At 47.1% G+C, this 14,855-nt stretch overlaps 1 protein-coding gene across 4 annotated transcripts in view; it reads right to left on the bottom strand.

Annotated features, from left to right (window-relative positions):
* Window positions 1-14,855, bottom strand: part of PDE8B (phosphodiesterase 8B) — a 260,561-nt gene that overhangs the window by 70,903 nt on the left and 174,803 nt on the right. For all 4 annotated transcript variants that reach the window (XM_027552923.1, XM_027552922.1, XM_027552920.1 and 1 more), the window contains exons 7-9: window positions 6,958-7,036; window positions 2,672-2,812; window positions 1,126-1,214 (exon numbers count right to left, since the gene is read on the bottom strand). In XM_027552923.1, the coding sequence (XP_027408724.1) occupies window positions 1,126-1,214; window positions 2,672-2,812; window positions 6,958-7,036 (309 nt within the window). The remainder of the gene's footprint in view (window positions 1-1,125; window positions 1,215-2,671; window positions 2,813-6,957; window positions 7,037-14,855) is intronic.

Below are 14,855 nucleotides of genomic sequence, written 5' to 3'. Positions count from 1 at the left end.
TCGTGACCTCTGCTCAGGGCATGCCGGTGCCCCCGCCACCTGGAGTGAAGCAGAGCGGCAGGAAACATGGGACAGTGGTCTCTGAACTGAGCAGGAACAGTTTCAAAACTAACCAGTAAGTGAAATCAGAGGGAAAGCACCCTACAGACACTTTGCTGGCTACAGATTGCCTTCCAACCTTCCCCAGTGGCTCAGACAGTAAAGAATCTGCCCGCAATGCTGGAACCTGGGTTCCATCCCTGGGTCAGGAGGATCCCCTGCAGGAGGAAATGGCAACCCACTCCAGTATTCTGGTCTAGAGAGTTCCTCGGACAGAGGAGCCTGGTGGGCTACCGTCCATGTAGTCACAGAGTCGGACATGACTGGGTGACTAACACACACACAGTAAGTCACAGACGGGGCTCTCCTGCCTGGTTGTTCACACCGTAACTGCTCTTTTTCCAAAATGTCACCCAGTGGCGTGTGTACCCTGTACACCTATACTAAGAGGCTGGTTGGTTGACTCCAGGCTCCTTTACAAAGGCTCCTCGGTGGGGCACTGTTAGGGGTCCTGTTTGGCTCCATAAACCTTCTCACAAAACAACTGGGAGAAGGAAAAGGAATTGCATATTTTCTTTGTTTCCCTGCAAATGAATAGGCTCCTCTGGTAAGCTGAGGCTACATGGAATCAGCTGCCTCAGCTTCTGGTCAGACACCTTTCTCTCCTAAGCATGACCCTCGTGCTCTGTCCTCTCGTGAACAAGCCCTGAGGCCTGGAGAGAATCATCACAGAGCCAGTACCCCAAAGAAAGGAGCTCGGCTCCCAGGCGGGGCTGAGGCAGGGAGCCCCGAAGTTCTGTAGTTGCAGTGATGACAAGGGAAGGTCTAGAAATTGGCCCCTTGGGGTGTGGGGACAACCATAGACAACCAGGCGGAGGTGGACAGTTGGGCTGAGGCTTCAGAAGGCCCACAGGCAGGAGAAGAGGGGTGATTTGTTCAGGGGCCGCATGGAGGCGGCCTCGGCACGCATTATGTACACACCCAGTCCTGTTGTACTGGTGGGTTTAACCCACTTGCATTTCCCACGTACAAACCCGATGCCCACAGGGGCCCCTCAAACAGCAGAGGTTAAGAGTGGGTGCTCACCCTCCTTGGCCGATCACTGGTGTGATCTTCACGTGCTGCTGGATGCTGTCGCCGGATTTCCGTCTGGCATAGTAGACGCCCTGCCACTCCTACAGGGACAAAGAGAGCTCTCAAGATCCTTCCGTCCAGGTACTCAGTGGCTCCTACAGAGGGTCTCATCACGTTCAGCAGTGAAATTCCCAGGCGCTTTTCCTACACCCCACAGAACACCGCTCTCTAGCTGCGCCCACCGTGGTGCTGACTACACAAGGCTCAGACCCACAGGGCCCAAGGCCCACAAGGATCAAGCCCAGCCACCACCAGGCTGCCCCTTCCAGGCTCTGGGCTCTCAGCCCCGTGGGTGTAGCGGCACCAGGTCAAGGAATTCTTTAAGGTCTCTCTTGAGGTCTTTATGACAACCTGCGAGCCTGGTATTCATCACCCTTCATTTGCAGATCTGTCCACTGAGGCTCAGAGATGCAAACTAATCTGCCCACACGAGGAAGTAGAAAACGTGGTTATAAATCTATCTCCACTCCCCTTCTACTATCCTCTGGGGCCTCCAGTCAAGCCTTCTCTGGGCTTAGCCTGGCTCCTGGTAGGTTCCATGGATGAGGCAAAGGGGAGTGTGAGGTTCCTCCCGCATCCAGACCCTGTGGAACTGGGCAGGACGAAGAGCCTGGCGGCCTCCAGGGGGAGCCTGTGGCACCTCCACTGCTTCTGGGAGGAAGTGGCTGAATCAGGATGTGAGATGCTCTGCTGCCTCTTCTCACCCAAACACTCACACGGGAAGGCCAACTGGTACTCAGGCTGGGGCCACCAGGGGTGTGGCAGCAGTCTTCCAGTAAAGTTTTCCTGCTTCCTTTTTGGTCTCACTCCCCTAATATTCTTCTATTAATTCTGGCCATCATATATAATCCAAACTTACTGTATTCCCATAAAATGGTCCCCCAGTGAATAAATGCAAAGCTATCGAACTCTTTCACATCAGAGAAAGCATCTGAATGCTTCCAAGAAAATGCCCAGGAAGTTCCAGCTCCAAGGGCAGTGGTCTGGAAGGAAGGGCTTGTGGGAGATGCCCACCGCATCCACACCACTGCCTTCATCTGCTGGGATGCAGAGGAGGCTGCCGGACAGACTGCCGAGGCAGGGACAAGGGAGTTGTACGTCTCTTCTCAACTGTGATGAGTAAAGAGAATAGAAAAAAAAAAAACTGTTTGAAAAGTGGGCCTATGAAACATGTGAATACTGATACTAAATCCTAGTCCTTCAAACTCTGAATAAACTAAATCCTGGGAGGAACTCTGCTTGGAGATAGGCATGAATTTCCAGCCATCACAGGTGAGACATAATCACACGAAGGAAGAAATTTCCTTGTACAAAATCTTCAGATTCTATATCATCGTGATAAGCACCAGGTTTGCCTGCTATCCAAAATTAACTCAGATTTGAACTCATCTTACAAACGTAAGAGATTTTTCACCTAATTGTAACATTAAAGAAGCCCATGTGAAAGAGATGACACCTTAGTTGGGCGGGGGCTGTGGATGGGTCGGGTTTCGCCCACCTTGCCCTTCTTGATGCAGGTGTTGATGGTGTCGAGAAGGTCCGCCCGGTTCTTGTCGCTTTTGGGCAGCTCGGCGAGTTCTTTCCCCAGCAGTTCGCCTTTGTGGTAGCCCATCATCCTCTCGAAGGCTGGGTTGACATACTGCAAATGGGAAGTGGATATGGGTCAGGACAGGTTGCTGTGTGCCCGCAGAACACTTGTAGGGCACAGAAAACGTGCCCCGGGCCAGCGTTCTCTGATACAGTCCGATGAGTCCCCCAGCCCCAGGGGGTGGGCTCCCTCCTGACCAGCAATACGCTCATTCAACTGCCATCCCAGCACCCTAGGCCCTCTGGAAACTGGAAGACATTCTTCAGCAGTAAAAATAGCAAGAAACCTTTATTTACCAGTGCCAGCTTGCAATGGGCCTTATTCACCACCCACTGCCCATGAAATAAGAAAAAACTCAGAAAAAAAAGAACACAGAAAAATTAACTAGAGCGATGTCCCTGTTGACCCAGTGGTTGAGACTTTACCTTCCAATGCAGGGGATGCGGGTTTGATCCCACATGCCTTGCAGCCAAAAACCAAAACATAAAACAGAAGCAATATCGTGACAAATCCAATAAAGACTTGAAAATGGGCCACATCAGAAAAAAAGTCTTAAAAAAAATTAACTAGAACTCCACTCAACAGGTCATGGCTTCTATTAGTCACATTTCTACAAGGAAGCAATTTGATCTCTTGTGTCTAGATAATATTAATAGATAATTGCCACTGTCTATTAACCAGTGCTATGCCTTAAGGCCACTTCTGGTCTAACTGAAGCATAAATTCAGTTAAAAACCTTGGGCAGGAGGGAGTCCTTTCGCAGCTGGGCACAGCGCAGGCCTGAGGCATCGTCCCCACTGAGCACATGTTGGGATGGGCAGACTCAGAAGCTTCCTTCCAAAATTCTGTCCAGGGCCCTGGAATTTAGAGCTATCACCTTGGCTGCCTCCCAGCTCCTGTCCACAGCCTCCCATTTCTTCTCAAAGAACAGAATCAGCAGATGAGCAGGTGAGTGGAGGGGACAAGCAACAGGATCGTGGGGAGAATGTGAGTGCACTGCATCTAGGTCACGGGTTTCTTTGGGCATAACTGACATCCACGTGCTGCTTTAGAAATGGTCTTGCCCATGGAATCACTTTTGCCCTCCACGGGGATGACAGCAGTGGGGAGCACAGTGATGCAGGGACACGTGGGGAGCTGCGCCCTGGGGAAGCCGGCTTCTACTAGCACCGTCCACCCTGGGAGGAGGAGGGGCTGGGAGGTGGCTCTTGGGCCTTCCAGGGGTCACTGAAGAGGAAGGGGTGGTGACACTGTCTTCACTGACCTTCTAGCACTTTCCCGTGGTGGTCGCCGCCCTCCCTGGGCGGGCAGCAGGACCCCTGCTCATCAGGTCGGGCTCACAGTCCCCGGGCCTGCCCTGCCTGCAGCTAGGTGGCCTGGGCTTGTCTCCCAACCTGTGGGACTGTGCTCTCTGCCTAGAGGCCCTTCCCCACCTCCTGGTCATGTCAGCTCTGATTTCCACCCCGCTCCAGCAAGCTGTCCTTAAGTCCCTACCCAGTTGGAGCCTGTGCCTCTCCGACGACTCCCACCCCATCCTATGCAGGCTTCTGATGCCCTATTACACTGGACCTAAATTCTTTTCTTTCTCTCTCCCCGACTAGACATGAAAATCCTCAAGGGCAAAGGTTACTTCAGATTTGTCTTTGGATATTCAGGACTGTTCAGTAAATAGCTGAGGAATGAATAATACTTGAGCATGTATTGTTCTCCTTATTTGTTGGCCAAATGCTCATATCTTATGTGTTTACTCTGCTTTTGCTACTTGGCTGTAAATACAGGTAGAAGTCATAGGCCTTCATTCGTGCCAGGCGACCTCACAACGCAACAGGTACTCCAGGACATGGACTGCGAAGCCAAGGCACTCAAGTTCACACCCTGGCTCTGTCCATCACTAGCACCACGGGCAGTTTACTGATCTTCTCTGGACCTCAGTTTCCTCATTTGTAAAACAGCTCGGACAGTAGTACCTGGTTCATAGAATTGTTTTAAGAAATAAACGAGCATGTGCAAAATGCTAAGTACTGTGTCTGGCACATGGTAAGCACCACTTAAGTAAGTGTTTTGAAGCAAACAGTTTCAGTGGATGGAAAGGGAGAGAGAGAATATTTATGAATGTCAAGTGCTTCTGCCACCTGCACTAAGAGACACATGCCCTGAGAAGCAGAGCTGCCCCGAGAAGGACTCTGGTACTGAATACGTATATGATGCAACTCACTCATGATGACACCTTTTAAAATCTATGGCACAAAGGCCTTTTAAATTTGCCCCTTATATGTAACATCCTCTTTTCGACTTCCTCCTTGTGCTTGAGTTTTATGTTTAGGATGCTGGCAGGCTTGTAAAGGGGCCTGAGAGGGTGCCCCAAGGGAAACCCTGCAATCAGTACAGTTTCCCTTTTAATATGAGGATTCCCCTAACCAGGCACCCACCGTCCCCAGCCTCTGCTCCTTCCTATTTGAGGTATAGGCTGGTGGTGATTCATAGCTTGTGACACCACCAGCCTACCGCCTCTCCCAGAGATGCAGGTTTCCTGACCATCAGGAGCTAACTGGAGAAGGAAGGACTCATCTGTCTGTGAAAGGACTGCCTGCAAGATTACAGCTGGTAGAGAGCAGACAGCCCCTTCCCCTCATCACTAAAACCACCCCCGGCTTCCCTGTAAAAGCTGGAGGTGTGAGTTCACGCCTTTTCCCTGGATATCTCCTTGGTATGCAAGTATATATGAAGAAACTTCTGCTTTTCTCTCGTAAAGAAAGAAAAAAAGAGGGAGGTGCCAAACAAATGTTTCATGAACAGAACTGACGTTCGAGTCCAGGTGGAAGTGCACCTGCGCCCGGTCTATAACAGAAACATGTCTGATTTCTCTGTAGTTCAGGGCGGATCCGCGGGCAGGTGGGCCGGTGACAGGCGGCATCATGAGGAAGCCTTTAGACCCATGTCATGGAAATCAAAGTCCAAAAACCAGCCAAACAGGGAACCAGGTGGGAAGGCTCCGGAGTCAGAAAGACATGGCCGGATGTTTTGGTTCCAGTATTTATTACCGGGGTTTTCCTTGGAGGAATTCCTCGGCCCTCCTGGGCCTCGGTTTCCCCATCTGTATACTGTATGTCTCTTTCATGGGGTTCCTGAAGGGAAACAAGGGAACTCCACGAGCGTGTGGGTGACCAGGCCCACACACAGTGGGTAACTGCTGTCACCAACCCCAGGTGGGAGCGGGGTGTCTGTGTGGGCAGCGGGCTGTTTCCCAGGAAAGCGTGTGAGACACTGTCGTGGGCGCTGTGCTGGACACAGTCTTTATCTCTACCAAGGGCAGCGAGCCTCTCACACTCAGCGCCATGATGCAGACCAAGGGCGGGCAGGCCAGTGCCCGTCAGTGCAGAGTCTACATTTCAGAATATTTTCTAAGTGTAAATGTCTTATAGTGTTAGTTGCTCTATTGTGTCTGACTCTTTGTGATCGCATGGATTTATTATAGCTTGCCAGACTCCTCTGTCCATGGAATTTCCTACCTTCCAAAAATAATAAGACAACTTTATTTCCACAAACGTTTGTCTGCCAAACACATTTCCTTAGGAAGACGACTTTAATATTATCTAAGCGTACATGCCAAGTCACTTCAGTCGTGTCTGACTCTTTGGGACCGCATGGACTGTAGCCCACCAGGCTCCTCTGTCCATGGAATGCTCCGGGTGAGAATACTGGAGTGGGTGGCCATGCCCTCCGCCAGGGGATCTTCCCAGCCCAGGGATCCAACCCCAGTAGCCTGCATTGCAGGCAGATTCTTTACCACTAGTGCCACCTGGGAAGCCCCTATATTATATAAGACTACTTTATAACTGGAATACCAACTGTAGGCAAATCAGTGAGGACCACTGATAATATTCTGTTCCCAAGGTATTTATAAATATTTACAGTTCTGACATACTTTGGTATAAACAATGTCTTTCCGCAAAGTCTAAAGAATTTACCCCGTCTCTGTCAGAGAAATCGCAGGTTCTGATCTGAACTAATTTTTATTCCTACTGAGTATCTAATTCTCAGCCAAAGAGTATTAGTTTTCTTTGCATACTTTGATGTTCCTTTCTCCAAAGAAAGTGTGCTGAAATGTGAGAATTAGAGCAAAGTGCTCAGAAAAGGGTGGCTCAGACTTGAAAGGCTCTCTTTTGATGTCTAAAGATAAAACGTGCCCCCCATACCTGGATCACGTGGTCATCGCTTGTGATTTCTATGGCTTCGTGACAGTGGTCTAATGCTGTAAACACTGAATTACAGGCCCTGAAAGTTGCAAAAGATTCATGTTAGTTCTGCGAGAAAACCATGAGCGTTTCATCTGTTAACTTACCAAAGTAGACAGTTCCTCAGATTCATTAAAAACAAGTACCTTTTGATATTCTGTTTTGGAGGGAAAAAAAAGGAAACCTAGCCTTTCAAATGAAATAAACAATAGCAGATACTTCTACGTATATCACACAAGGAGAAGAACGTTGTCCAGCCGATTGTCATGGGTCATGGAATGACCTCCGCGTGTGCTGGATGGAACCTTCGTACCGACACAAGGAAAGAGACACGGAGAAGCCGGTCTCAGAGGCGCCTGTGTTCTACATCAATGACATTCTGCTGTTCCAGTCACAGCACTGTCATGGAGAAGTCCCGTCCCCATCAGCTTGGAAAACCTAATTAAGCCCATATTGGATCTGAGGTATTCTGGCCTTTTGCAACAGACATAGAAACATTTTGTTTTTTCTTTCCTTACTTTGATGACCTTAGTTAAGAAGACTTTATGGTACTTTGCTTTCAACTATACCCACCGTCTGATGAAAGGCAAAGAGGGCAGAATTCCTCTTGCCTGGTTCATTTTACAGGTCTCCAGGTGGGCACTATTCTTGATGACCTTCCTTGTATATCTAGAATATTTAAAATCATTTCAATTTCTCACGTAACATTCTAGCTACCTTACAACCTAGAGCAACTCCAGATACAGTAAGCTACTTACCATCTAACTCAGGAAGTATGTGCCTAGTTTCCAGAGCTTTCTTATTCATGCTGGCTATTTAAACAAGTCCACTGAAGGCTTTCTCACACATTCAGTTCAGTTCAGTCGCTCAGTCGTGTCCGACTCTTTTCGACCCCATGAATCGCAGCACGCCAGGCCTCCCTGTCCATCACCAACTCCTGGAGTTCACTCAGACTCATGTCCATCGAGTCAGTGATGCCATCCAGCCATCTCATTCTCTGTCATCCCCTTCTCCTCCTGCCCTCAATCCCTCCCAGCATCAGAGTCTTTTCCAATGAGTCAACTCTTCACATGAGGTGGCCAAAGTACTGGAGTTTCAGCTTTAGCATCATTCCTTCCAAAGAAATTCTAGGGCTGATCTCCTTCAGAATGGACTGGTTGGATCTCCTTGCACTGCAAGGGACTCTCAAGAGTCTTCTCCAACACCACAGTTCAAAAGCATCAATTCTTCGGTGCTCAGCCTTCTTCACAGTCCAACTCTCACATCCATACATGACCATAGGAAAAACCATAGCCTTGACTAGACGGACCTTTATTGGCAAAGTAATGTCTCTGCTTTTGAATATGCTGTCTAGATTGGTCATAACTTTCCTTCCAAGGAGTAAACGTCTTTTAATTTCATGGCTGCAGTCCCCCCACAAATAATGTTAATTTACTAGACAGATGTTTCTTCTCATAAACTCTTAAAACATTATTCATTTTTTCTCTCATAAAGCATCTAACTTTGCCATTTTACTTTGAACTGTTTACAAGGCAGAGAGTAGAAAAAAATTGGGTGAAACTTGGTTCGGTATTTTGCCAGTGATGGGACCCTGGGCAATGTTTTCTCTTTGCTGGGTCCCAGTTTCCTCATCTATAAAACGAAGTGAAGTGTTAGTTGACCAGTCATGTCTGATTCTTTGTGACCCCAGGGACTGTAGCCCGCTGGGCTCCTCTGTTCATGGAATTCTCCAGGCAAGAATACTGGAGTGGGTTGCCATGCCCTCCTCCAGGGGATCTTCCCAACCCAGGGATCGAATTTGGGTCTCCTACATTGCTGGCAGATTCTTTAAATTTCGTTGTAAGACTCAACATAGATAGTTTATGTGAGCTATGTCTCAAAGTACTTGGGACAACTTAAGATTTCAAGACATGGTACTTAATATTATTTGCAAGATCTCAGAATAATTCTTTGTTAAAGCTTTCAAAGGCTGTTGGTGAGAAGAAAAGTTAATCATAACCTATACTTTCTCATGAGTGTATCTGAAACATCAAACCCAGAACTGCTTTCAATAGTAGCAAGGCAACCTGCATGGAAAATGAAGGATTTTAGTCCATTGACGGGTGGTGTTCCTGTCACTGCAGAGATGAAGACGCCAGTGTGGGAGGGTATGTACAGTAAGTAATCGTGATGGAGGTGAGGAGAGGAGAACATAAACCCCATGCAACCAAGATGCCCAATAGGGTAAGGCATTTTCTTATTCAAATTGCTCCAAACTATGTTTCTCAAAAAACTGGAAACAGAACTACCATATGACACAGAACTATCATCAGATCAGATCAGATCAAATCAGTTGCTCAGTCGTGTCCGACTCTTTGCGACCCCATGAATTGCAGCACGCCAGGCCTCCCTGTCCATCACCAACTCCCGGAGTTCACCCAGACTCATGTCCATCGAATCAGTGATGCCATCCAGCCATCTCATCCTCTGTTGTCCCCTTCTCCTCCTGCCCCCAATCCCTCCCAGCATCAGAGTCTTTTCCAATGAGTCAACTCTTCGCATGAGGTGGCCAAAGTACTGGAGTTTCAGCTTTAGCATCATTCCTTCCAAAGAAATCCCAGGGCTGATCTCCTTCAGAATGGACTGGTTGGATCTCCTTGCACTGCAAGGGACTCTCAAGAGTCTTCTCCAACACCATCAATTCTTTGGCGCTCAGCCTTCTTTGCAGTCCAACTCTCACATCCATACATGACCACAGGAAAAACCATAGCCTTGACTAGACAGACCTTTGTTGGCAAAGTAATGTCTCTGCTTTTGAATATGCTGTCTAGGTTGGTCATAATTTTCCTTCCAAGGAGTAAGCATCTTTTAATTTCATGGCTGCAGTCACCATCTGTAGTGATTTTGGAGCCCAGAAAAATAAAGTCTGACACTGTTTCCACTATGACCCAGCAATTCCACTCCTGGGTATACATCCATAAAAAACAAACACACTAATTCAAAAACATACATATGCCCCAATATTTGTAACAGCATTATTCACAATAACCAAGACATGGAAGCAATGTAAGTACCCATTGACAGATGAATGGATAAAGATGTGGTGTAGATATACAATGGAATATTACTCAGCCACAAAAAGAACAAAAGTTTGCCATTTGCAGCAACATGGATGGACTTGGTGGGCATTATGCCAAGTGAGATAAGTCAGAAAAAGACAAATACTATATGATATCACTTATACGTGGAATCTAAAAAAATCAACAAACCAGTGAATATAACAAAAAGCAAATTCACAGATATAGAGTACAAACTAGTGGTTACCACTGGGGAGAGGGGAGAAAGAGATACAAACTATTAGGTATAAAATAAGCTATAGGGATATATAGTATAATATTTTATTATAACTATAAATGGAGCATAACCTTTCAAACTTATGAATTACTATATTGTAACATAGGGGCTTCCCTGGTAGCTCGGTTGGTAAAGAATCCACCTGAAATGCTGCTAAGTCACTTCAGTCGTTTCCGACTCTGTGCAACCCCATAGATGGCAGCCCACCAGGCTCTTCTGTCCCTGGGATTCTCCACGCAAGAACACTGGAGTGGGTTGCCATTTCCTTCTCCAATGCATGAAAATGAAAAGTAAAAGTGAAGTCGCTCAGTTGTGTCTGACTCTTCGAGACCCCATGGACTGAAGCCTACCAGGCTCCTCTGTCCATGGGATCTTCCAGGCGAGAGTACTGGAGTGGGGTGCCATTGCCTTCTCCAGCCTGCAATGCAGGAGACCCCAGTTCGATTCCTGGGTCAGGAAGATCTCCTGGAGAAAGGAGAGGCTACCCACTCCAAGTATTCTTGGGCTTCCCTGGTGGCTCAGATGGTAAAGAATCTGCCTGCAATGTGGGAGACCTGAGTTCAACCCCTGGGTTGGGAGGATCCCCTGGAGGAGGACATGGCCTGGAGAATCCCATGGACAGAGGAGCCCAGTGGGCTATAGTCCATGGGGTCACAAAGAGTTGGACATGACTGAGCAACTAAGCACAGCACATATTGTAACATATGGTACAGCAGCTATACTTCAATTAGAACAAAAAATAAAGTAAGTTGCTACAGCCTACCTAATATGAGCTATGTACTGTCCTGTTAGCAACGCTGTATTTGTAAACATGATCATTTAAAATGTGAAAAAGAATCAAGGAGGACTTTAAAATTGTTACCAAAGTCATTACTGCACCACGTCTTATGAAGAACCAAGAAAGAGCTCGTCTCATCGCAGTGTGCTCAGGCCTTTGGGTCCAGCACCCAGCCCAGCACCACAGCAAAGCGAGCCCTATCTCCAGCAGTCCCACAAGGAAAAGCAAGTCTGTGTGGGCTAGTTCCTTAGCTTTGGGAGCTGGATAATGAAGTGCTAACACGTCTGATCAGATGAAACATTCCCCTCGCACCCAAGTATTTTCTTGAAGGACCTGTGTGGCTCAATTAAGTATGTAAACAGCTACCTCCAAGTATGACGGTTTCTGTCAATTCAAGAGGTTGCTTTCGTACAAGATCTTAGCTCCAGCTGCCAAAATGGATCTATCGGATGTTCACTACAAAGCATACACTCTCTGGTGAACATCACGCCCCACGGAACAAAGCAGATCTTTATCAATAGTTAAAGTGAAAGTATACTGGCAGGACCAGCAGATTACTGTCTCTGGCGACGAATGGTATGGGACTGCCATGTGTAAATCTAGGCTTTAAATCAACTTGGTTGATGGTTCTGTTTAAATAAACCTGTAGCAAAATGAAGTAATTACTTTGAATCATATTCCTAGAGTTTGAGAATTAAATTTCCTGCATTAATTATTAATATTCTTCACATAGAAGAAATTTAGCTTAATTTTTCTGTTTTTATGAGCCATATAACACAGCAATGTGAATGTATTTTTGTAGTCTTCAGGTTGAGAAGTTGAAAAATTAGAAAAAGCTCCAGAGAAACAGAATATTGTTGTGAAAAGCCAAGAAGTACTAGTAATGTAACCATTTCCCCTTCATCTTCTTAGTTGTCCATGAAGATTCACATGAAGCAGGTAAATATCACAAAGCTATGATAAATCTAGACAGTGTATTAAAAAGCAGAGACATTACTTTGCCTGCAAAGACCCTTTTATCAAAGCTTTGATTTTTCCAGTAGTCGTGTATGGATGTGAGACCATGGATGGAACATAAAGAAGGCTGAGTGCTAAAGAACTGATGCTTTCAGACTGTGATATTGGAGGAGACTCTTGAGAGTCCCTTGGACTGCAAGGAGATCAAACAAGTCAGTCCTAAAGGAAATCAACCCTGAATATTCATTGGAAGGACTGATGCTGAAGCTCCAATACTTTGGCCACCTGAGGCAAAGAGCCAACGCATGGGAAAAGACCCTGATGCTGGGAAAGAGTGAGGGCAGGAGGAGAAGGGGACAACAGAGGACGAGATGGTTGGGTGGCATCACCGAGTCAATGGACATGGGTTTGAGCAAACTCTGGGAGATGGTGAAGGACAGGGAAGCCTGGCGTGCCGATCACAAAGAGTCTGACATGACTGAGCGACTGAACAACAACAGGCAGAACATCTACAGGGAACACAGTGCTATGACGGTGTGCAGAGTGCGTCTGACTTAACACAGGGTGCCTGGATTCTGCTCCAGCACTGGCACCTACGTATCAGGTCCTCGTGACCGTGCCAAGAGTCTCTCTGGCTCTCAGTGTTTCCTCTGTCAGTTGTGCTGCGGTGGCTGGGTTACATGATCTCTTGTGTTCCTAACAAAGGGACTCTAGAATCTACTCCAACAAAACATGCACAGCCCTCTGAGACATACACACCGAGGCTGTAGAACCAGGGTAGGATGCATTGTGCAAGGTGGTGGCGGGAAGGGCGACGGTTCTGGACACAAACTCACATCCCAGCAGGAGTGTGCAAGTGGCAGGGAGGGAGTCGTGGACATGCCACCAGCCAGAAGCGTTCCTGGGCAGTGATGCAGTGCAGGCTGCTTACTTTAAGCCATCACAGCTCGGTTTCCACTCCTGTAACACGACGACTGTCACGCAGAGCCCATGTGAGGATAAAGTGCTCTATAAACATCGGTTGGTAACGAGAGGTGTAGTGTTCCACAGAATACCAAGGTTTGCGCATCAGGAATTGATTCTTTCTAAAATGGAGGACTGCTACTGTCTTAAGACTTGGAGTAAAATAAACTGATCCAAGTGTAAGCCTCAGATAATGGGTATCAGACTGCCTAATGATGAAACAATAGCTCATCCTTCATTAGTGTAAACTCACAGCCCATAGGGGTGGACATGACTGAAGCGATTTGGCATGCACATCAGCTTAAACTCCCAGTAAATACCCAAATCCTACTGATATTTTGGTTAACGTAGTTCTTTTCACGATAAAGAAGCACAAGAACATAAGTGATAAATGGTCATCAGTCCCCCCTTGTCTCCCTAGCCATTCCCCCTCTCATGAATTCTTCTGTTCAATAAAGCGATCCACCACATGTACACAGAAGTATGATTCTGTTCTATCTTTAAAAGTTATTCTCATATAACGGAATTTCTAGATTAGGTATCTTATGTTTGATTACATGATCTTTTTTCTTGGTTAAGTAAATGTGGTCACCATCCACGAAGACTGGACAGAAGTGTCTGCCTCCAACATCCAGTATTATCCACGCAGCACAGCGTGTCCTTGCTGAATGCTAGTAATGTCACATATTTAGCTGCAGCTGGGGGTGGAATTGCAGGGAAAAGTATTATATAATTAGTCTATAATTATTCTGGCATTGTATAACACAGAGCCTCATTTCCCCTATCAACAGCAAGTCACAGAGTTGCCTGTCAGCCCCTGGGGTGCAGGTAGATGGTTTAGATGTCCTGAAGCACCCTAAGGAGCTGGAGAGACCATGGAGGGTCACTGTCTCTCCCATCCACTAGGCCTAGGGAGAATCAAACCACACACCCCACCGCTACTTCTCCAAAACACAAGAAGGGCGCTGAAGATAGTTGAGGTACAACCAGCCAAACAGCATCAGAAGGACCTGACCACTTAGTCCTTCCTCCTCTGTCTTCTCTTGCAGAGAACTTGCCTCCCTTCCCCGCTGCAGGGGCTGCTCCCAAATGCTTGTGACTGGGAAGGGAGGCTTCCTATCAGCCAAGCTGAAGCTGGTGCAGAAGATGAGGGGGTCAGGGTTCTGAGTAAACCCACCTTCCTGGGACCGCAGCTGCTGGGCCAGGTCCGTTCACCGGCGTGATGCAGATTTGGACTAAGAACCCAAGGCATTTCACTACAACTTTACAATGAGCCCAACTCTGCAAACCAGCTCCAGCCACTGTCGGGTGAGAAGTTATGGGACTTGCACACTGTTAGGTGCTTAGAACCTTGCCGAGTTCTGAATCTGTGAGTCCTTGAGAAGTTCTCAGTCCCCTGGCTCTGAGCAGATTTCATCAGCACGATAACCTAAAGCCCTTTCCTTTTTATCTCCAGTGCTGCCTGCGGATGTTTATTTCAAATTGCCAGATCTGCCTTCGCTCCACTCCCCCTTGACGAGGTACCTTCTGCCCTCTGACCTGTGCCATCAAACTTCATGCTGCCTAGGAAAACTCAGTAATGAGGGAATTACCGATCAAAGCAGTAAGGCGTCTGCAGTTCACTTTTGTGGTAGATCAAACACTGTTGAAGAATTAAACCAAAATGAAATCTCTCTTTTCCTAATCCTATTTATTGTGAAAACATCTAAAATAAAAGTACAAAGTCTTTTTCACTCTCCATAAAAACAGAAGAGACCCCCAGGAATAAAAACAATTAAAGTACAATTAAAACTCATAAATTGCTGTAGTAAAGGCAATGTGGTTTCCC

Source organism: Bos indicus x Bos taurus, chromosome 10 (assembly GCF_003369695.1).
Source record: "Bos indicus x Bos taurus breed Angus x Brahman F1 hybrid chromosome 10, Bos_hybrid_MaternalHap_v2.0, whole genome shotgun sequence".
Lineage (NCBI taxonomy): Eukaryota > Metazoa > Chordata > Mammalia > Artiodactyla > Bovidae > Bos > Bos indicus x Bos taurus.
Note: the sequence above shows the minus strand (reverse complement) of the source record. Positions and strands in the feature narration are given on the sequence as shown.